The sequence below is a fragment of the Lathamus discolor genome, chromosome 5 (genome assembly GCF_037157495.1).
Source record: "Lathamus discolor isolate bLatDis1 chromosome 5, bLatDis1.hap1, whole genome shotgun sequence".
Lineage (NCBI taxonomy): Eukaryota > Metazoa > Chordata > Aves > Psittaciformes > Psittacidae > Lathamus > Lathamus discolor.
The window spans coordinates 111,137,710-111,159,220 of record NC_088888.1 but is presented as its reverse complement, the minus strand read 5'-3'; the positions used below and the strand labels follow the sequence as shown (position 1 = coordinate 111,159,220).

General features: G+C 58.9%; 2 protein-coding genes across 3 annotated transcripts; one reads left to right on the top strand and one right to left on the bottom strand.

Moving 5' to 3' along the window:
- Positions 1-3,729: 3,729 nt before the first annotated feature.
- Positions 3,730-12,896, bottom strand: EPHX2 (epoxide hydrolase 2). Of its 2 annotated transcripts, XM_065681954.1 has the most exons (19): positions 12,726-12,896; positions 11,410-11,494; positions 11,115-11,274; positions 10,177-10,367; positions 9,945-10,067; positions 9,519-9,593; positions 9,103-9,198; positions 8,874-8,952; positions 8,642-8,676; positions 8,532-8,558; positions 6,570-6,655; positions 6,279-6,390; positions 5,869-5,943; positions 4,948-4,993; positions 4,774-4,876; positions 4,477-4,546; positions 4,319-4,399; positions 3,977-4,035; positions 3,730-3,876 (listed from the first exon to the last, which is right to left on the bottom strand). In XM_065681954.1, the coding sequence occupies exons 1-19, from the start codon at positions 12,824-12,826 to the stop codon at positions 3,792-3,794; spliced, it is 1,689 nt and encodes a 562-aa protein (XP_065538026.1). In that variant the 5' UTR covers positions 12,827-12,896; the 3' UTR covers positions 3,730-3,791. The 2 variants fall into 2 exon arrangements, with proteins under 2 accessions (XP_065538026.1, XP_065538027.1); XM_065681955.1 differs by lacking the exon at positions 9,945-10,067.
- LOC136015968 (uncharacterized) lies at positions 12,825-17,864 on the top strand. Its single transcript, XM_065682619.1, has 5 exons — positions 12,825-13,001; positions 13,110-13,287; positions 14,083-14,327; positions 15,235-15,710; positions 16,197-17,864. Exons 1-5 carry the CDS (start codon positions 12,825-12,827, stop codon positions 16,339-16,341), a joined length of 1,221 nt encoding a protein of 406 aa, XP_065538691.1. The 3' UTR covers positions 16,342-17,864.
- The last annotated feature ends 3,647 nt before the right edge of the window (positions 17,865-21,511 follow it).

Genomic DNA, 21,511 nt, shown 5'->3' with positions numbered 1-21,511 from the left:
CCTCTGGAGGAGGGGAGAACAGGACTGGAGATGGAGCCTGTATGGGAGCAAGGAGATGGTGTCCCTTAATCCTGACCACTCAGCACAGGCAGAACCCCACTGCGTCCTCCCTCCAGCTTGGCATCCCTGCTGCCAGCACCCGTGTGTGCCTTGCAGTCTTTGAGGGTGAAGGAAAACAGCTCATTTCCAGGAGTTTTGGGGTCCAAGGGGTGAGTGGAGCTGGTCATATTGTGCCACCCTCCTGCTGGGGTTGGTTTGGGTCGCCTGGGGCTGTTGATGCTGCAGTTTGAACTCTGGCTTGAACCGTGCGAAGGACTGTTGGCCCCAGAGGGACCTTTGCCCTTAGCACCCAGCAAACACGGTGGTTTCAGTCCCAGCAGGGCTGAAATATTAACCCAGCATCCCCAGGGCAAAGCTGGAGCCGTCCCAGAGTCCAGGGATGGGCTGGGTTGAAGTTTAACCTCGTGCCATCAAGCTTGGTGGGTGCCAGCAACCCACGGCTGGGCGCAATCCTGCCCCCTGCACCCAAACCCTGTGGGGCAGGAGGAGACCAGCAGTATGGGTCTTCCAGCCCATCCACTGTATGCATGGGGCAGGGTCTCCTCTGCCTGTGCCCCGCACCTCCTGTGTGCACCCTGTGTGTGTGAACGCTGCACCGCAACACATGCATCAGGAACCCCATGTGTATGCCCTGCACCTTTCTTCACCCCGCACCTTGAACACTGCTGCCTGGACCCTGCAATCTGGATGTACACTCTGCATGCCTGTACCTGCACCTTACACTCCGTATGTGCACCCTCACCTTGTGCATGCCACCAAGCAGACATTTCCCAGTGGAGACTCATCGCAGCCATTGCAGAGACCCCAGTGGGGTCAGAGGGGCACAAGGAACCCTGTCGCATCCATCACTGCCACACTGTTGAGTGCAGAGCGAGCAAGGGAGGGTGCTCATTGCAATAGCAGTGCCAGAATAGGAGATTTGGGGGGTTGAGCTGTGCATCACCTTGTGAGCACCCCGCAAGCAGCTTTGCATGCCCAGCCTCATGGCCAGGTCCTGGACACATCAAGTGCTAGTGCTGTCACACAGGTAGTCAGGACCAGAACATCACAGCTGGAGAAGAGGATGGAGCTGGAGGCTGGAGCCTTAGTGCAGCTTCCAGTGCCTAAAGGGGCTGATGAAACCTGGAGAGGGGCTTTTGACAAGGGTCTGTAGGGACAGGACAAGGGGGAATGGCTTTAACCTGACAGAGGGGAGACTGAGATGAGCTCTGAGGCAGAAGTTGTTCCCTGTGAGGGTGCTGAGGCCCTGGCACAGGGTGCCCAGAGAAGCTGTGGCTGCCCCATCCCTGGCAGTGCTCAAGGCCAGGTTGGACAGGGCTTGGAGCAACCTGGTCTAGTGGAAGGTGTCCCTGCCTGTGGCAGGGGTTGGAACTGGATGAGCTTTGAGGTCCCTTCCAACCCAAAGCATTCCATGGCACTGCTGGCCAGGATGGCTCCAGGCTGGGTTTCTGTTTCTCTTCAAGCATCTCTTAAAAAATAAGCCCAGCCTTTTGTGAGCAGCCCTGGGAGCTCCAGGAGCTGCCCCTGACACCAGGGCTTGGGGAGATCCTTTCTTCCCAGGGTCTGCTGCTGGGGTCTGTGGTTTGAAACTCACCCTGAGGTCTTCCAGACATTTTCTTCTTTCTTTCCACATCAAAGAGTTGTGGAAGTACTGGGATAGGGCCACTGCGCATCCTGCCGCTGGAGACCACATCCACCCCGGGCAGCGGTTTGCCAGTACGAGCTCCCCAGCACCCCGAGGGATGCTGATCCCAGGGAGATCTCCCTCTGCTGCGCCTGAGGCCACTCTGAGCAGCTTCAAGCTGTGAGAAGGAACAGCCTGGAGGAGCTTGTTCTGCGGCCAGATTTGTTTCTTCATCTCAGCCTCCATCCGTAGTGCCGGGGCTGGCCCCGCGGGTGCCCGGAGGCGGCAGCAGCCGGTGCCATTGCTCATGTTTATGGCTGGAGAATTTCTCCTGGGAATAAACCCTCCAGGGGACGAGCGAGCCCCCAGAGGGAACTGGGGAGGGATTCTGCATCTCTTCTGGTGGTGTTGGTGTTGCTCTGGCCTTGTCCTCCCAGAATCAAAGCCCGTGTCTGCTTTGGCTCAGGTGATTCCTGGGTCCCCGCTCTGCAGATGATGGGATGTCTGCAGCCCAACCAGTCACCCTGGGCCATCTCCATCCCTCCAGCCTGTACGGGTATCAATCGGAGTTTGCTGAACGTGCTGAAGCTGCGTGCACCCAAGGCCACGTAGATTCCAGTATGGAAGGTGTGGACTGAGGCCACAGGCACCCGTGGGGACAGAGGACATAGAACCTCTGCACATGCATGGGGCACTGGGGATGCAGGCAGCAGTGGAGCCGAGGACACAGCCAGCCAGGATCAGGGTGGGAGCTGGAAAAGTCAGTCAAGGCTGCAGCATGAGGGGCACGGAGCTGGCATGGGAATGTGGGGAGGGGGCTGCTGGAGCAGGAGCAATGCCTGCAGGGAGATAAAGCGGTGTGCGAGGAGGGAAAGGGTCTTGGGAGCAACCTGCGGGTGCCCTCCTCCCCTCATCCTTCCCAGGAGCAGGGTGGAAACACGGCGGTGAGGCCCCTGCCAGGGGCTGGGCACAGGGGGCTGGCAGGAGCCTGCAGGCACCTATTAAAGCCACGAACCCAGATGCTGGTGCCACGGGAGAGGCAGCTCCTGCCTGGTTTTGAGGCAGGGCCCAGGGCGGTGCCTGGCCACAGCTCCCGGCTGCCCAGGGATGATGCTCTTGGATCTTATATACCATTAGCAGAGTCCAAAGCAGCTCCAAAACCAGCTTCTGAGACTGCCTCCCCTGCCAGGAGACCGGAGAGGACAACAGCCGGAGTTTGGGATAACTCCAGACTGGAGGGAGCGGGCTTAAACCTCTTGCTGCCCACCCAGGGGCTGGGATTTATCCTCTCCCCCCACCCAAAATCCACCCAGCTCCATTTTCAGGGATGGATCCAGATGTGAAACATTCCCGTGGGCTTGCTGGCAGAGCAGGGACGGGCTGGGAGGAGGGATGCAGACAGACAAACCGCAAAGCCCCAGCTGAAAATAGCTGAGGGCTGGGGAGAATTTTGGGAGGGAAATACCAAGCGTGTTTGCCCAAATCCTTATGCCATCCTGGATGTGTGCTTATAACGGCTGTTGAGGCCAGCAGAAGGGCTGGTTGCACAGGGGAAGGTGGCTGCAGGCAGGGACTGGGCCCTGACACCACAGAGATGGGCCCCAGGGTGGAGGGGAAGAGGCAGGGAGATGCTGCATGAACCTGCACCCAAGGACCACGGGGGAGAGCTGAGGTGCTCTGGTCACTGCGTGCTTTATTTGTCAATGTTACAAGGCAGAAAGTGATTTCTAAGGCAGAATTCATGATTATCAGTGCATTAAAACCTCCCCACCACATTAAAACCCCAGCCACAAAGGGGATGATCCATCCAAACCCCTGTGCAAGGGAAGCCCCAGGGCTGGGGTGATGGGGCAGCCCCAAAACAGCCCCTACCATGGCACAAGGATGGGTCCAGCCCCAAACCATCTCCCAACACCCCCGTAAGAGCTCACAGGGATTCTTTGAGGGGCAATGCTTTGTGCCACCCTCCTCCCAGCCCTGGCTCACCCATCACTTCCACCCATCAACCCCCAAGCAATACCCAAAGGTAAAAATCCAACCCTAAAGGTAAAAATCCAACCCTAAAGGCAAAATCAGCCTGGGGAGGAGGGAAGGCACAGGGCAGGGCTCACAGCCTGGAGACAGTGGGAAGTGGGGGATCCGGGGGGAGCCCCTCCAGCCACTCCACCAGGATCCTGTTCAGCACCGCCGGCCTGGGGGGATGGCACAGGGATGGGGTAGGATTCAGCATCACTGGGGACACAGCGGGGCCCGGCTCCGATGGAGTGGGGCTGTGCTTGCCCGCTGCGGTACCTCTCCATCTGCGTCCAATGCCCGCACTCCTCAATGTGCTCCCGGCGCAGCTGTGGGATCTCGGGAGGGATGGATGAGAGTGGAGAGGGGTTGGTTTGTGCCAGGACTGTGGTACCAGGAGCGCCCCCCAAGGCTGTTGCTGTATCCCCAGCTCTTTATTTTGGCAAGAGCAAATTCCCCCCTAACCCTCCTGTATCAGCCTCAATCAAGTGATGTCCCTGGACCAAATCCAGCCCATCCCAGCTGACGGACCTGCCCCAGTGCTCTGCTGCAGTAGGATCTTATGGAAGCTGATCACAGTCACAGGCAGGGCTGCGGTGGGATGGGACTGTTCTGACTTACCCACTCCTCCATGCCCTTGCTCATGCTGGGATGCAGCACCACGTCCTTCCCAGCTGTGACCATCAGCGCTGGCATCGTGATCTACAGGGGACACAGGTGCCAAGGTGGGGAAGGTGCTGGGTCTGCAAAGGTCCCCGTGGGGCAGGATCAGTCCCCACCTTCCTGTCCTTGGCAGAGAGGGCCCAGCGCCAGTTGGGTCCTATGTTGCGGTACCAGTTCAAGGGGCCACTGCGAGAGAGGAGAATGGGATGGAGATGCTGAGACTCAGCTCCTGCCATCACCACCACAGGGAACGTCCCATTGCCCATGGTACAGGGAGTGCCTGCAAGGGCAAAGCAGCCTTCCCCCAGCAGCCTTGCACCTTCTTGGGGTTATAAAGCAAGGCCAAGGTGGGTTTGGGTGCTCCCCTTCTGCAGAGAGGGCATCACACCAGGCCTGCAGGCTCCTGCCCCTACCTGAAGCCGGACTTCTGGAAGCACTGGATGTAGTACTGCAGCTCAGGGCCATGCAGGATCTGGCTGGCAGGGGGGTTTTCTGGGAAGCCCACCAGCAGCCCCCCTGCAAGAAGAGGCACAGCACTGCATCCTTCACCCCACAGCATCCCCCTGCTGCAGCATCCCACCCCTTACCTCGCTCCTGGACCCGGTGGAAGTCAAATGTGATGGGCAGGCGGTCCTGTGGAGAGAGGGGACCGAAGGCAAGCAGGGAGAGACTGCACACAGGGAGGAAAAACACCCTGTGGCTGCCACACTTGGGGGTCCTTGCTGGGAACCAGTGCTGAGCATCAATGCATCCCGAGGGGTGCAGGAACCAGACACACAGCCCTGGGGTGCAGAGCTGGGAGCCAGCACCAAGCATCAGTGCATCCAAAGGGGTGGAGGAATCAGCTGCGTGGCCCTAGTCTGTGGGAGCCAGCATTGAGCATCACTACATCCTAAGGGATGAAGGAAACAGTCACGCAGCCCTGGGCCATGGAGCTGGGAGCAGCCAGCAGCAATGGCAGAATGAGGCCGCTGGCAAGGCTCCCAGGGCACTGCTATTTTAAACCACAAAGGTTGTCACCCTGAAGCAAGACGTTGACATTTGCAGTGGTAAAGGAAGCGAGCGGTGCTTCGAGGGAGAGCAGGAACCCCTGCCAGGCTGCACAAGGACAGTCACCCACAAATTTGCTGTTCTCCAGGCTGGGCTGTCCCCTCCCTGGTCCATTGAAACCCTACTGGGGTCAGCTGTGAGTCCTACAGAGGTATGGGTCCCGCACCGCTGCTTATAAGGATGTGTTCACTCTGGTCCCTAATGATGGCTGCCTGAATGCAGACTTTGCTGCGGACAGGCAGCAAAAGGATGGCAGACGCAGGGTGATGCGTGCCTCAGGGCCACTGTGGAACACTGCAAAGCCATCCTTGAAGCTTTTTGACTCCTGGCATGGGCGAGGTGGAAGGGGAGAGGGTGCCACAGGCAGAGCCCCAACAAGGCTGGCAGGGCTTGGAGAGGACATCAGGCTGTGAAGCTCTCTGCTCCCAACCCAGGTCCAACCTCAGCCCCATCCCTACCTCCCGGCGTGTGGAGCGGATCAGGACCTTCAGTGTCCGGCCAATGTCCTTCTCCAGCTCCGCTTCCGCAACACCCTGCACATGGAGCGGAAGCAGCACGGTGGGTGATGCCACCCCTTCCCAGGGACCCAGACCACCCCAGGGCTGGATCCTGCTGCCCATGTGGGCTCAGGTGGAGGCTGGGGATGGTTTCTATGCAGGTTCCAGCACAGGAACAAGGTCTGACAGGAGGACCACAAGCCACTTGCAGCTGGGGTGACAGCAAGAGCCCCACAGGATGGCACCCTGGCTGCGGGGCAGGCGATGCCCATCCATGAGCTGGGGACCCCAGCATGGGCATGACTCCGTCCTGGGGTGAGTTTAAGCCCCAAGAGAAGGGTGGAGGATAAAAACTGTGGCCCTGGACTCACCGGCTCCTGGAAGTAGAACTGGTAATCAAAGGTGGGGATGCTTTTCATCTTCTCCACAATGTCCACAAAGGGGTTGGCGGGTCGGTATGGGGTGTTCAGTGAGGCCACAGCTCTGGAACATCACAGGGAGGACACAGAGTCAGGATCAGCCCCGGATTCAGGGTGCCCAGCATGAGCCAGAGCTTTGCTCTAGGGATGGAACAGAGAGGGCAGGACCCAGGGCGCTGTTAGGGACAGGGGAGGGGGTGTAGGACCAATCCTCAAGGGGCCACACACAGGGCACGGACCCACCTCACCCTCTCAGGGTAGAACAGAGCCATGTTCCAGACCACGGCACCACCCCAGTCATGGCCAACCAACACGGTCTGCGGGATGCCCTGTGGGGAGGAGGTCCATGAGCACGTCCCCAGAGCAGCACCCAGGGAGCACCTCCAAATCCTCCCCAAAAGCAGCACCCAATGGGCATCAGCAGGTGACAGAGGGGCTCTGCCTTCCTCCGAAGCAGCAAACAGAGCAGAAAACAGCAGTATTTTCTCTTTTTCCCCATTTATTTTCCTTTTTTTTTTCCCCCAAGGAAGAAGCATTACCTGATCCCCCGGAGCCATTTACTCTGACTTAATTAAACATTTCACGCACCTGTGCCCTCCGGAGGCCAGGGATTCATTATTATCCATGCTGGAGGCTGTTCATCCCTTGGGATCACCTATACGGGTCCCCCCCGCCATCACACGGGGATCATTTTATAATCACAGCCAAATAAATGCCTGCCCCTCCGGGAAGCCGCTCACAGCATCCCCCATGCCCGTGCAGATCCTGCCTGGAGCTCACTGTCCCCCCTCCTCCCCTCTATTTTCCTGACCCCTCTGGGCACTGACAAATGAATCCAATTAAACCTGCGCTCCCGACAATGGAGCAGCCGGTTCATAATTAGCTGATATTTAGATGTGTAATTAAAATTCCCTCCCAGCAGACATGTCTCTGCTCGCTGCCGTCTGACAGCACAAAATGCAGTGTGCAACCCCCCCCTACAAGGGGGCCGGTGGCTGGGGGGGGTCCCAGCATCTCGCACCACTGATATGGGGATGAGTGGGTCCCCCCCCCATGCTGATGGATTTCACCCCATCATCACTGTCCTGGCTCCTGGACCGCTCTGCGTCTTCTGCATCCCAGATACAGGTTCAGACACCACCATGGAACTTCATGAAGTCATTTATCCCCTAGGTTGTACTGGGGAGGGAGAAGGAGTACCCCAGGGGGGAGAGGAGCAGGATGGGCCCTGATGATAGTGGAGCAGCAGGGAAAACCAAAGTCGCATACATACACGATGCCACCACTTCCCGTTCGCAAAGCAAACACCCATCCCCTTGCCAGGCTGCACATCAATGGGCACCTTCCAATCCATTTTCCTTATTTCTAATCCAACATGAGGGCAATTCTCCAGCAAAGGCATGTGATTTATCCTCACATGCTCAGCACCAAACCACAGCTACAGTCCCTGTGATGCCTGGTTCCCTCCCAAACCCCATCCCAGCTCCGGCACAAAACCACCACCACTTCCCCAACAAGGAGCGATCAAAGGGCTTTTTTTCCTCCTTGTTTCTTGTTCTTAGCACTGTGGTTTTTGAAGGACTCATTCCCTTGGAAGGCATTCCGCAAGGAAAAAGCCCTGGAGGTGTTGACATCTGTGGGCTACACCTTTACCCCTACACTTCACCTCTTTTAAAAGGTACAGAAATCAACCGCATCCCCTTGCTGGGATGGGAATTAAACCTGGAGCTCCCAAACCCAAGTGAGATGACACCATAGTTGAGCCATGCCAAGAGGCAGGGTCCCCCAGCCACCCCAGCCATGTGCAAGCTGCTATAGTCAGGGATGAAGGGCATGCAGCCCAGCATCCTTCTCCATGAGTATCTCGCTGCCTAGCCAACATCCTGCCAAGCCTCAGGTGCCACCAGCCCATCTTCCCGTCATCAGGAAGGACACAAGGTCTAGGAGAAGGTGACACAGAGCTAGAGACCCTTCCAAGGACGTGTTCTCTCCACCGGCAATGGGTTGTATGAACATCCCCATCCCTAAAATCCCACCGACAGGGAACACAAAAGACAGGTCTCGGTGCTACCCCAAGAGCTCTGGACCAAAGCCACTGGGTAGCTCAGCTGTCCCTGCATGGGATGGAAGAAGTGAAGGGCAGCTGGGGAAACACACACCCAAACCTTGCCAAGAAGGAGGGACCCATCATGGGGGGCTCCTCACCAGTTTGTCCAGGAAAACCACCAGGTCCTGGGGAAGGGAGGAGAGAAAGAGTCAGATCCTGTCTGGGATCACCACCCTCCACACCACGTTCTTCCTGCCCACATCCTCACCTTGCATATCTGCTCCTGGGAATACTCTTTTATATCTGCACAAAAGACATAACCACCATCATCTTAACATCCACACAGCTCTAGGGATGTATTTGGCATCCTCTGAGCTGCTGGGGCTGCAGGAGGAGCCAGTTTCCAGCCCCCAGGAGAAGGCTCCTCCTTCCATCTCCTCCTGGGTCTTGGACTTGGGGTCAGCAGCTCCAGCTCTGTATAACCCCAACTCCCAACTCACCCAGCGGGGCTGTGGACTCCCCGTAGCCCTTCATCTCCAGAGCAATCACCCTGAAGCCGGCATCGACCAAAGCTGGGATCTAGGTGGAAAAATAGCAGCCTCCAAAGGATGCTGAGGCCCCCGGACCCCACTCTCCCACCCGGGAACCCTAGGAGTGGTGACCATGCACCCCATCACCATCCCACCAGCAGCCCCCATGGTCCACCCTCCTCCCCGTCTCCTCCATCACCTGGAAGCGCCATGACAGCCAGCACTCAGGGAAGCCATGGCAGAGGCAGATGACAGGGCCCTGCCCCATCTCGACGAAGTGCAGCTGGACACCATGCTGGAAGGGATGGAGAGCCCTCACCAGCTGCAGGTTGCATGGCTTCACCCCACAACCCTCCACCCAGCCCTGGTCACCAAGTGTGGGGGCCCATCACCCCCTCCCAGAGCCACACAACCATGCTTTAGCCTCTGTGGTGCACAGAGAAGACCTGAACGATGGGGCAGCTCAGCATCCCTGGCCGAGAGCAGCCCACACAGGAGGGACAATCCAACATGCCACCCGTTGGCTGGCACATCCTTACACGGGGCTCAACACCCTCCCCAGGAAGCCTGGCACCCCTCAAGCTGTTGTCACCAAGGCAGTCCCCTCCACACTACCCGGATGGGCACATATCCGTGGGTCACGCTGGACGGATCACACGCTGTTGGTAGTGGCTCTTGCTGGTTGAGAAGCTGTGGGGTGAGGAGCACAGGGTGAGTTCATGAGCAAGCCTGGAGCCCCATGGAACATCCTCACCAACCTGTGTGCAGGGACATCATAGAAACACAGAATAATTTGGGTTAGAAGAGACCTTAAAGCTCATTCAATTCCAATCCCCTGCCACAGGCAGGGACCCCTTCCACTAGACCAGGTTGCTCCAAGCCCTGTCCAACCTGGCCTTGAACACTGCCAGGGATGGGGCAGCCACAGCTTCTCTGGGCACCCTGTGACAGGGCCTCAGCACCCTCACAGGGAAGAAGCCCAAGCCCATCCCTCCCAGAGGATCCCCAGGAGAGCAGGGAACAGAGACCACCCCTACATGCCTGGACACCTGAGAGCTCCTCCAGCTCCCTCAGGACGGTCTCGGTGTCCCTGACGAGGAGAGTGGCCATGCCCATCTCCTGGGCCGGCTTCAAGTTCTCCCCGATGTCGTCCAGAAGGATGACCTGGAGATACACCACCGAGAGCAGGGATCAGCGCCCTGCAGAAGGGCTTGGTCAAGGACCGTGGGTGCATGGAGGGCCCCTCCGTGACCTGTTCTCGAGGTGGTCATACCTCCTGTGGCTTCGCCTGCAGCGCATCCAGGGCATACGTGTAGGTCTCAGGATCCGGCTTCTGCATCCCGAGCCGGCAGGACTCGATCACCAGGTCGAAGTGCCGGTGCAGCAGGTTCATCAGCGTGGCCGTGAAGAGCCGCCCGGCGCTGTCGTCCACCCAGTTGTTGGTGAGGACACAGGTCTTAAACCCTAGGGAGATGCACAGAGGGGAATGATGCTTTTCCCACTCTGGCTCTCCAGAGAATATTTGATTTCACCTCTCCTCCCCAGCCACCTCCTCATCCCAGATGTCCAGTCTGCAAGGCTCTGGCCAGGTCAGAACACACCAGCAGGAGATCAAAGGATGCTCAGCAGGAGCTTATGCCCAATTTGTACTTCCAGGACAGCAAAGCTCAACCCTCCCAATGCAAGCAGGATGTGAGCTGGAGCTTGGGCACACTGAGATGCTGAAGTCAGAGCTGATGTGAGGGTGCTGAGGCCCTGGCACAGGTTGCCCAGAAAAGCTGTGGCTGCCCCATCCCTGGCAGTGTTCAAGGCCAGGTTGAACGGGGCTTGGGGCAACCTGGTCTAGTGGAAGGTGTCCCTGCCCACGGCAGTGGGCTGGAACTGGGTGAGCTTTAAGGTTCCTTCCAACCCAAACCATTCTGTGATTCTATGATTCCCTGGTGGACCTCACAGTGCATGTTGAAGGGCTACAGCACCCTGGTAATTGCTGCCTGGGTGCTAACATGTCTGATGCATTTAGTAGCATGGCTCCTAGTACTTAATTAAAGGATGCTGAAAGACGACATCAGGAGAGTGTGGGGATGATGATTAAGGACCAAGAAGGTGGGACCGACCAGAACCCTGTGGTAGAACCAACCAGGGACTCCCATGGCAGCTGCTTGGGAGGGAAGCAGCACCCTTAATCCAGCCCAAAAGCCCCCCAGCACCCACCATTCCTCCGCAGCACCCTCGCTGCCTGCAGGAGGGGAGCATTGACTGTCCCTTTGGCTGCCATCTCCTCGAAGGCTCGGGCAACAGAGAAGGTGTCTGGCAAGGTGATGCCCGAGGTGGTGGCGTGCTGCCTGCAGCCCTCTTCCATCTCGGAAAAGAGCTGGAAAAAACATCCACAGCATCATTGAACTGATCCCAATATATAAAGCACGGCCCATCCCGAAGCTTGCTCCCCTTGGCTCCTTCCCCTTCGGAGCCACTGGTGATACTGCACAGCTGGTACCCAAGGGCTCACCTGGGACAGGGTGATCTGTCCCCTCATCACTTTGGCATAAGGACTGTCAGAGCCACCAGCAAACATGACCTTTCGCAAGAAATTCCTGACAGGCAAAGGAGAAGAAATCAGTGGGAGAAACCCCAGTGCTGGGGGCATGCTGTGGTGCGCCATGGGGAGGGGGATGCTCTGTGCCAGGGATACAGAGCTCCATCCTCCATCATCCCCCAGGACCGGAGCATCACTTCATTACAGGACTGGGAGATCGCTGCCCATTTATTTCTGCTGGCAGCTCAATTACTTGGCCCTGCAGATAGAGGAGCAGGGAGCTTCGCCAGGGACAAAATATAGCAAATAATGCAAAGAGCAAGGTATTTCGTAAGCCGTAACTCAAGGAAAACAATTTGCCCCTATCACAAGATGACAAAAGGCCTTCTCAGGCAGCAATAAAACAAGATTACAGCGACTGCCTTTAGGACAAAGCTCCCCGAGTCGATAACAACGCAGCTTGGTTAAAAACAAAGCAGCTTTACCTGTTCCAGCTGGATTGCTGTCACTTTTCTGTTTCATTTTTTTATATAAAGCGAAGCAAAAAGATGTGTGATGGCCGATAATTCGGGAATTTATTGCTCCATCAGCTCCAGCGTTTAGTTACTTAATACTGTATTTTTCTGTCTGAACACCCACACACTGCCAGGAAACCCTGCCGAGTTGGGGCACGCAACAGAACCTGCTCAGCTACTGATGGGGAGGTTTTGGGCTCACCAGCTCCCAAACAGCCCATATTAACAGGAGCAAAGGGTTCACTAGGACTCGAGCGGCTGTTTGGGATCTGTTGCGCTGGGGTTTGTCTGCTCCAGCTCATGAACTGAGGTGTGTCAGGTCTCAGCACCAAGGCAGGGATGAGATTAATTAGTTATCCTGCTTAATTAATTACTAGTTGATCTTCTTAACGTTTCTGCCAACATCCCCTATGGTGAGCCCACCTCTTTGGGAGTTAGTTTTAACTGCTGACCTGTGCCCCACATACGGGACAGGATCTCACCCCAGCCTGCACCCCAGATCCAGAAAGGAGGTCCTCAGCCTGCACCCCATATATACACAGGGACCCCAACATGCATCTGACATCGAGGACAGGGGTCCCCCCAGCCTGCACCCCACACCCAGCCCGGTCCTCCTGCTATGCGAGCCCCAGCAGCGCAGACCCCGCGCGGGCGGCGACCACACACACAGTATTGCCTCGTCTCTACGTGTCTCCGGACGAGCGGTGACCCACAGCAGCGCGGGCGGGCGAGTGCCAGCGGGCCGGGGCCGGGCCGGGCCGGGCCAAGGTGTACCTGGGCAGGGCGCAGTCCTGCTCGCAGGAGCTCAGGAAGTGCTGCAGGCCGGGCCCGAAGAGCACGCCGCCAAGGTCGAACAGCACGGCCCGCCGCGCCATGGCCTCCTCCGTCCTGCCGGCACCCAGACTCGAACTCGCGGACACGCAGCCGCCTTCAACGCGAAGGCCTCTCTGCAGGTCCCGCCCCCGAGGCCTCGCCCCGCCCCCTGCCCCGGAGCCGCGCTGGGTCCTAGCGCCGCCACCACTGTGGGCACCCTCCCGGTCCCGTGGGGCTGTGGGACCCCCGACATGGAGGTGGCAACCCCCTTGCTGCCGTGGGTGCCCCCCTCTGCGCCCGCTCCCTGTCGCTGCTCAGGCGGGTTTTGCCCATAATCTCTTAAAGGGGTGCCGGGGTCCTCCTCAGCTCCCGCAGCACCCCAGGGTGCAGCAGCACCCGCTGACCCAACCTGCCTGCACCCAGATCCCCGGCTGCACACAGATGCGCACGCACATGCCTGAATACATGCAGGAACGCGTGTATGCACCCACGCTCGTGTGCACACCTACATGCATGCACACATGTATGCGCATATGCATGCGCACAAGCATGCACATAAACACACGCATGCAATCTTGTATGCAGACTTGCATACACACCCTTGCCCTTGCATGCACACGCGTGTGCCTATGTGAAACACACGTGCATGCTGAGCACCGCCGGTGTGCATGCACCATTAAGCATGTGCGTGTGTCTCCGAGTGCATGTGTGCACACTGAGGCTGTGTGAGCACTGCCAGGCGTGTGCGTGCACACCTAGCACATGCATGCACTGCTGAGCATGTGTGTGCACCACCAGGCAGCTGCGTGGGCACCCAGCATGTATGTACACGCTCAGCACATGCATACGTGCACACACATGAACGCTGCCTGACCACCATCCCTGAACCTCCGTAAAGGCAGCCCAAGGGGGAACATGCGACCCCCCCCATGCACCCCGAGCCAGCCCTGGCGTGCTCAGTGCCAGACGCGCCGTGGCCACGCGTGTGCATGGCCCGGCCCCGTCTCGGGGCGGTGTTGGCGGTGCCGTGGCGGGACGGCCGCGTCGAGGAGCGGTGGTGAGCGGGGCCGCGGGGCCGGGGGGGAGCGGCAATCCCAGCCCCTGCCTCAGTTTCCCCACTGCAAGGCATGCGGGGGGATGCTGGCTCGGAGGGAGTTGGGGGAAGAACTGCACCCCTGCGAGCGCAGCGGGGCTGGGGGGGCTGTTCCGTGCTGGGGTTACTATTGAGGAGTGGGCAGGGATGTTTCAGGGGGGGCAAGCCCAGACAAGCCATGCGTTTATCACCAGCATCCCGCTGCTGGGGCTCGGTGTCCCCCAGCCCTCATCCCCCACCTCCCGCTGTCGCCGGGACCCCCGAGCGGACCCCTCAGCATCCTCGCAGGGTGGTCCAGCGCCGGGCGGGGGGGGGATGAAGCCCCGTTCCCTGGTTTCTGGCATGGCTCAGAGCTGCGGCAGGCGAAGGGTTTTCCTCCTCCCATCACGGCGGGGGCACCTCCGGCACAACCCTCCGGGGCCGGCAGCAGCTCCGCAGCCCCCCAGCTCCGGCTTCTCCCTGGCATAAAGGTGGGAGCGTGTTTCGGAGGGTGGGAAACGAGGGGATAAAGGAAGAATGTTGCTGGTCTGTCGCTATTCCGGTGGGAAGAGCCGGGAGGAACAACCTCAGCCTTCGTGCCAGCGAAATGCCAGCACGGCGACGCCTCTGAGACCCGGCCAACTCGTGGCAGGGCTGGGCCGCCGTGCTGCCGTGGTCCTGCCGGCGGCTCCCCTCTTTTTCTGGGGGGGGGTCTTTCGCTCCAAATTGAAACCAACCCCCCCCCCGCCAGGTGCTGGCCTGAGACATGAGGAGCTCATTGCACCCCAGGATGCTGGCAGGGAGCTGGGGATGCCCCCGGGAGCCCCCTTCCCTCTGCGGAAGGGCTCAGGACTGGCTGGGAGGGTGAAGGGTGCTGGTGGGGACCCCCCGCTTCCGCGCCCGTCGCGCCTGCAGCCTCTGGCACCAGATCCCCTGGCCCCGGTGCCAAGACGGGTTTGAAAGAGCTGCATTGTCTGTGCCCCCCCCCCCCCCCCCCCCCGCAGCCTCCTGCCTTTCCATGGCTCCGGAGGGGGGACTTAGGGGGGAGACGAGCAGGATCAGCCTCCCCCCAACCCTTCCAGCCCTCACCTTAACTCCTCCTTGCCTCAGTTTCCCCCTCATTATGATCCATGTGCTGTGCTGCGAAGTGCAGGAAGGGTCTGTGTCGTTCCTACCCCTCCCCATGGGGGGGGGGGGTCATCTATGGTGTGAGGAGAGTGGGATACGGCACCCCCAAATCCCAACTCCCGGAAACCAGAGATGCACATGCATGGGAAAATAAAGGTGCTTGGGGGGTTTGCTGGTGCAAACTGGGGGCGTTCCCGGAAGGTCCTAAAAGGGTCTCAGAGGGTGTCTCCGCTGTAGCCTTGATCCCCCTATTTCTCTTTGCTCCACCAGGACACCATGGTCTCGGGGGGCCCTGGCTGGTGCCTACTGGTGGGGCTCTGCGCCCTCATCCCTGCCACCGCACAGCGGGGACCAGAAGAGGATGTGACCCCCAGTGTTGGGCTGGAGGAGTTGGGGTACCACATCTCCCAGGATGGGGACCCCCTCCAGGACCCCCAGCGCTGCGGCATCACCTTCCACACCCCCAGCCCCTGCAGGCCCCGCGGGCCCCCAGCCTTCGCCTCTCGCAATGAGCTGGATCACCTCAAGAGCCTCTTGCAGGACACCAAGGCCAGCCTGAAGGACGTGGAGATAGCAGCCATGCTGGAGGAGAACCAGACCCGCTACCAGGACATCATCACCGAAGCGCTGCCTGCCATCCATGAGGCCAACCTGGAATTTCGGGAGAGCCTGGATAATGTCCGCAGGGAGCTGGAGGCTCATGTGGCTGAGGCTGATCACCCACAGACAGCTGAGAAGAAGGAGAAGTAAGTGCCATGGAAGGGGAAGCTCCATGGAGCTGACACCCCAAACGGGTGGGAGGCAGCCCCAGGCTGTGGACACATGGGGGATGGGGGTATGGGTGTCCCCGAGGGTCCCATAAACTTCATGGTGGCTTTTATGTTACACGTGGGGTTTGGATGCTTGGCAGACCACTGCTGTTTACACCCGTGTGCGTGTCTCTGCCCTAAGCCCATTGCAGTGTGTCTGGCAAGGGGTCCTCTGAGGGCAGGGTGAGGGGTGGGATGTCAGGAGTGGGGGGGTTGTCACCCCTGAATGAGTGGCCCAGCACAGCTGAGCCACAACGTGATGATGGAGAAATGCACTGACCAGGATGAAGGAGTTGGGAGATCTCCTTTCCCAGGCTGGGGACCCCCTCCAGGACCGCCAGTGCTGCAGCATCCCCTTCCACACCCTGCTGCGGGGAGGCTGGTGGGGAGGGGGGGACACTGAGCGCACTCTTCTCCCCGCAGGCTGCGGAAGGGTGTCCGTGTGGTGGCACACATGCTGCGCCTCACCGGGCGCCTGGCCCACACCCTCGATGCTGCCTCACAGCGCCTCGATGCTGAGCTCAGCCAGCGCCTGCAGAGCTTGGCTGCCACCGCCACTGAGCCCTAGGGCAGCGGGGACGGGCTCCACTGTCACCCTGCCTATGGCCTTGCTTGCTGGTAGGACCCCAACCCGGCTCATCTCCATGGCTTCTGGGGTGTCCTGGCTCCTCTCCGCAGTGCCAGGGGCTGAGACGTTGCCCGGAATGTTTGCAGAGTGGTCTGAGTGCTGGAGCCGGCAGCACTGGGATGGGATGGGATGGGAGGCTGCTGCCCGCTGCGGGATGTATAGCACATAAAATGCCACTGCATGCATGCTGATGCCTGTAACCCAAGCCCCGGGTGTTCATAGAATCATGGAACCAATGGTTTGGGTGGGAAGGGACTTCAAAGCTCATCCAGTTCCAACCCCTGCCATGGGCAGGGACACCTTCCACTAGACCAGGTTGCTCCAAGCCCCGTCCAGCCTGGCCTTGAACACTGCCAGGGATGGGGCAGCCACAGCTTCTCTGGGCAACCTGTGCCAGGGCCTCACCGCCCTCACAGGGAAGAACTTCTGCCTAAGAGCTCATCTCAATCTCCCCTCTGTCAGGTTAAAGCCATTCCCCCTTGTCCTGTCCCTACAGGCCCTTGTCAAAAGCCCCTCTCCAGGTTTCTTGTCAGCCCCTTTAGGCACTGGAAGCTGCTCTAAGGTCTCCCTGGAGCCTCCTCTTCTCCAGGCTGAACAAGCCCAGCTCTCTCAGCCTGTCCCCATAGCAGAGCTGCTCCAGCGCTCGAGCATCTTTGTTGCACTTCTCTGGACTCACTCCAAGAGCTCCACATCCTTCTTATGTTTGGTCCCAAGAGCTAGATGCAGGACTGTGGTGCATCTACCATGTTGGATGCATTTATCGTGCAGCAGCTCTGCCATCACATAGCAGAGCCTGGTGCCACAGCATATGTTCAGTCCTGTGCCTGAGGGAAAACCCCTCTGTGGCAGCTCCTTCCCATCCCTAGCAGACCTCTGGACCCCTTTATCCCTCCCTGGAAGAGCTTTACCCACATAGGCTCCCTTTTGTCACAGACAGGCAGCCACACTTACCAACAGCTACACCATCGCACCCAGATCCTTGCCTGAACCTCCTAGGGCTCCCCAGCGGGTCTTACAAACTAACCCCAGCTCTCTGGGAGCTTGGTGGCATCTCACCGACGGTCCAGCAGCATCACTGGTGTGGGCAGAGCCCTGGCTGATGCTTCACCCTTGGGAGCATCTTGTCCAGGCTTGGAAGAGTGTTTTTGCCCCTGGGGTGGTAACGGTGGAGCTGCAGACAGGGTGTGAGAGTGGCTGGAGATGAAGCGCCAGGCAATAAATCAAAGCTGGCAACTCGAGTGCTCCCGGCCCACGGAGGTTTGGGCAGCGGGAGAGCAGCCGGAGGCGGAAAATCCTTCCTCCAAATCCTGTGTTTGTAAGCACAGAGGTTCCTCCAGGAGCAATGGCCAGGGCCACCCCGGCACACTGGGCTCTGGGCACCCCGCTGTCCCCACGGTGCACCCTAAGGATGGGCAAGAAGCAGACCCCCCCCTGGGTAGCGGCACTTCTGCAGGAGCTGCAGGCAGCGAAATAAAGATGCATTGCGCTCTGCCAGGCGTCAGCGTGATCTCCGCGTCTGTTTTCTCTCCGTCCTCTGCTGTCTGAGGGAAAGGAGGACGGGTGAGTTTGCCTGTGGTGTTCACTGCCCCTCCGCCTCCAAAACAGTCCCAGTCAGGAGCCCAGTGAAGGAGATGGGCCCCGCAGCATCCACGATGCTTCCCACCCCCCAGCCTTCAGCCCACCATCCCAACAGTCAGCTCCGGTTTCTTCCTCCCCAGGAAAATCAATGCGGATTGTCTTTTTTTCCTGATTAATTTACTACGGTTGTACCCGACTCATCCTTCTCCCTAATTCCCTTCCTTTGGTGGGCCTGGATCGATCTCCTGGAGCAGTCCTTGCAATTCCCAGCTGCTCCCCATCCCTCCGGCATCCATCTCTCCATCTTCCCCCGTTCCCCATCACCCCAGCTTTGGGGGTCCATCTGACACTGAACACCCTCCCTCCAGCCTCACAGTCAGCCTTGGGCCAGGGCTCAGGGCTCTGCACCACAGCACGGGGCAGGGCTTCACATCACACTGTTTGTGGCCACAGATCTGGAGAGGGGACAACCCAAAATCCACCTGGCTTTGGCACTGGCTGCTGGTGGGGTGGTGGGATGGCAGGGTACCTGCTCCGTGGTCCCCTTCCCCATGGATTTCTGGTATCCAGCATCCTAAGGGTGGTGAGGACAGCCTTGTGGATGGCGATCCTACAGCAGAGCAGGGGAACAGCAGATTCAGGTGCCCTCCATGTCCAGGTCTGTCTCTTTGTTTATCTCCCAGGGGAAAGGAAGGAAATTGTTGGCAGGTCCCCCAGGGCTGGAAATTACATTCCTGGGCTTCATTTGCAGGAAGGTTGCACATTAATTTTCCTTGCAGGAAGGAAGGAGAGGCTGGTCTGGGGAGAAGGCTGGGTCTTCGCCTGGGAGGTCAGGAAGCAATGGGGAGCTCTGGGTTTCCCATCCTCTTGCAGTGGGAGAGCCGGCTCCCCTGCCCAAAGTACCCCTGCCCCATCCCTGCCCCATTCCCGGATCCTGGATTTTGCCCTGCCTTTGCTACCCCAGTTTTGAAACTGTTCTGTTGGCAGTGTTATGTGGGGCCAAGCACAGGCTGAGACAGGAACTGCATGGGGGCACCCCAGCCTCAAGTCCTTGCACCCTGTTTTCAGCAGAGCAGGGGACATTGCCGCTGCCTGCAGCCGTCCTGCCCGTGGGCAGGTTCGGCTGGCACCAAACTCCCATCTCAGGGCTGTGGAGTAAGAGGGGAAACCTTGGTCTGGTGGGGACTGGGGAGCAGCCCCTTCTCCCCCCCAGCCATACAAGAGTCTGGACCTTTGCAACGGCCCCTGCGATGCCCCTTACGATGCCTCATTCAGGCAGTGAGGCTCCCTGCAATACCCCATGCAATGCTTCACGCAGTACCCTTGCAATACCCAATGCAATGTGCCCTACAAAGCCCCATTCTGTGCTTCACCTCCGCTGCTCCACAGCACTTCTGCTCCTGTTCTTCTCTCTGCCTCCCCATCCTCACGCACAAACCCCTTTTCCCCTGGCCAAGCGCTGCCTTGGAAAAGGCTTGAGAGAGCCCTGCAAATCCAGCTTTTTCCATCCTCGGGAAGCTTTGCCAACGCTGCTGCCCCATCAGCCTTCCTCCCCCTGGTCCCCCAGGCTTCCCCTCCTTCCCTGCCTGGGCATGGCTCTCCCTCCTCCCACAGCCCCTGTCGTCACTGCCACTGCTTCGAGTAAGAGCTGAGACATCCTCCGCTGGAGCCCAGTCCTCCCCGGAGCGCTCCGCGGCACAGCATCCCAACTCCAGCACAGCAGCGGGAATGGGGGACCCCTCCTTGCCCTCCCTGCAGCAGGTAAGGGGGTTCACTGGGTCCAGGCTGGGTGGGAAGGAGAGAAGCTGGTTTCTTCCTGTGAATATCCCTGATTAAAGCTGTTTGCAAAGTGCTGGGGACGGTCAGGGGGCGATGGGGAGGCAGCAGCAGGGAAAGTTTCCCGGCTCTGCGTGAAGTTCCCATCTAAAAACCCCAGCCCCCTGCTGCCCGTATTTAAAATCCAGTAAATAAGTTATTTATCCCCTCTGCCTCCTGGCTGCGTTTTGGGATGCCCAGAGCTTTACATGGTCACCGTTACCCTCCGGTCCAGCCTTTGGCATCCTACCCATCCCCATCCCCACTGTGACCCACGGGTGTGCAGCCTGCATGGGCTCCTCTTCCCTCATATCCCCCACAGCCCCATTTGCCACATACAAGAGGTTTCAGGCGCAGCTTTGTATCACCCAAGGCACCTTCTTTCCCTCTCCAGTATCTATCAGAGCTTTGGGGAGCCATGAAATCCCCACTTGTGTGACCCTATAACCAAACCTGGAGCGGAAAAAGCTCCCCCAGCAGCCGCTGCACGCTCCAGTACAGTAAATATCTGATCCAGAAGAGGACGTCCATAATTTTCCCTCCAGTTCAGTGCTGTGGCTGGTGTTTATCCTCTCATTTCCCAGCGCCTCCACCAGCCTTGCATTAATCAGTCGATAACTGCGCAGAAGATGCTGATGAGTTCGGGAGGGCTTCATGGTTTTACCAGGCCAGAGGGGGAATTTAAGCCAAATGAGCTTCTTGACCAGGAACATCAGTGCTGGGCTGAGAAACTCCTTCTCTTCAGGGATGGAAGCAGCTGCCTCCTGGAGAGGGGAGGCTGCTCCTGGGGGAGTCACCTTGTAAGATGGAGCAGATTTCAGGGCCACTGCAGAGCAAGTGATTCTTCCCCTTGAGAGATTTGCTGTGCTGGGGAAGGGAACCAAGCACATCCCTGCGTGAATGGATGGATATGGATATAGATGGATGGATGGATAGATGGATGGACGGTTGTTGGATGGATGGATGGATGGTTGTTGGATGGATGGGTGGGTGGGTGTATGGTTGGACACTTGGATGTGTGGGTGGGTCAGTGGGTGGGTGGCTGGCTGGCTGGCTGGATGCAGGAATGGATGAATGCTTGCACAGATGAATGGATGAACAGATGCATGGATGGATGGTTGTTGGATGGATGGATGACGAGAGAATGATCCCCTTTCTCAGAGGGGAGTGCTACTGGAGAAACCAGCCCCTGAGCCCATCTGGGGCAGCACAGCCTCTTGGAGCGGCTTCTCCCTCCTTTGCTCCCAGGACATGAGACAGATAGGGCAGAAGGATGGTTGAAGCCAGTGTTTTCTGGTCACCCCAGTGAAAGTCGAAGCCCTGAGCTCCATCCTTGCTATTACACCATTCGGGGGCACACCTAGGCTCCCCATTGCTTTAACTCAGGGGGGCCAGCTGCCCGGCTGTATACGATGCAGCCTAGCTTGATGCCCTGCCTGCATGAGGAGCCCTCATGAAGTGGGGAGCAGATGCTCTGGGGTCAGTTTCTCCTGGCTCTGCCATGGCCGCAGCTCGGATCAGCTCCAAGCCCTGCTGGCAGCTGGCAGTGGCTTGGAGGTGACCACAGGATTGTCACCTCCCAGACCTGCCCCGCGGTGGCATCGCGGTGACAGTGCTGCTCTCTGCTGTCCTTCCAGGAATGAAACGAGGGGCAGGCGCCTGCAGAGCATCCCGAGCTGCGCACACCCCCTGCTCTGCACCCAGGCCTGTCCATGGC

Excerpts from the sequence above, each read along its gene's own strand:
- LOC136015968 (XM_065682619.1), top strand. The coding sequence starts at position 12,825 with ATGGCCTCCTCCGTCCTGCCGGCACCCAGACTCGAACTCGCGGACACG. Across the intron at positions 13,002-13,109 it reads CCTCCCGGTCCCGTGGGGCT|GGGTGCCGGGGTCCTCCTCA; the intron begins GTGGGACCCCCG and ends AATCTCTTAAAG. Across the intron at positions 14,328-15,234 it reads GGCTTCTCCCTGGCATAAAG|GACACCATGGTCTCGGGGGG; the intron begins GTGGGAGCGTGT and ends TTGCTCCACCAG.
- EPHX2 (XM_065681954.1), bottom strand. The coding sequence starts at position 12,826 with ATGGCGCGGCGGGCCGTGCTGTTCGACCTTGGCGGCGTGCTCTTCGGG. Across the intron at positions 8,953-9,102 it reads GGCTGTCATGGCGCTTCCAG|ATCCCAGCTTTGGTCGATGC; the intron begins GTGATGGAGGAG and ends TTTTCCACCTAG. Across the intron at positions 3,877-3,976 it reads CATTGGACGCAGATGGAGAG|GCCGGCGGTGCTGAACAGGA; the intron begins GTACCGCAGCGG and ends CCATCCCCCCAG.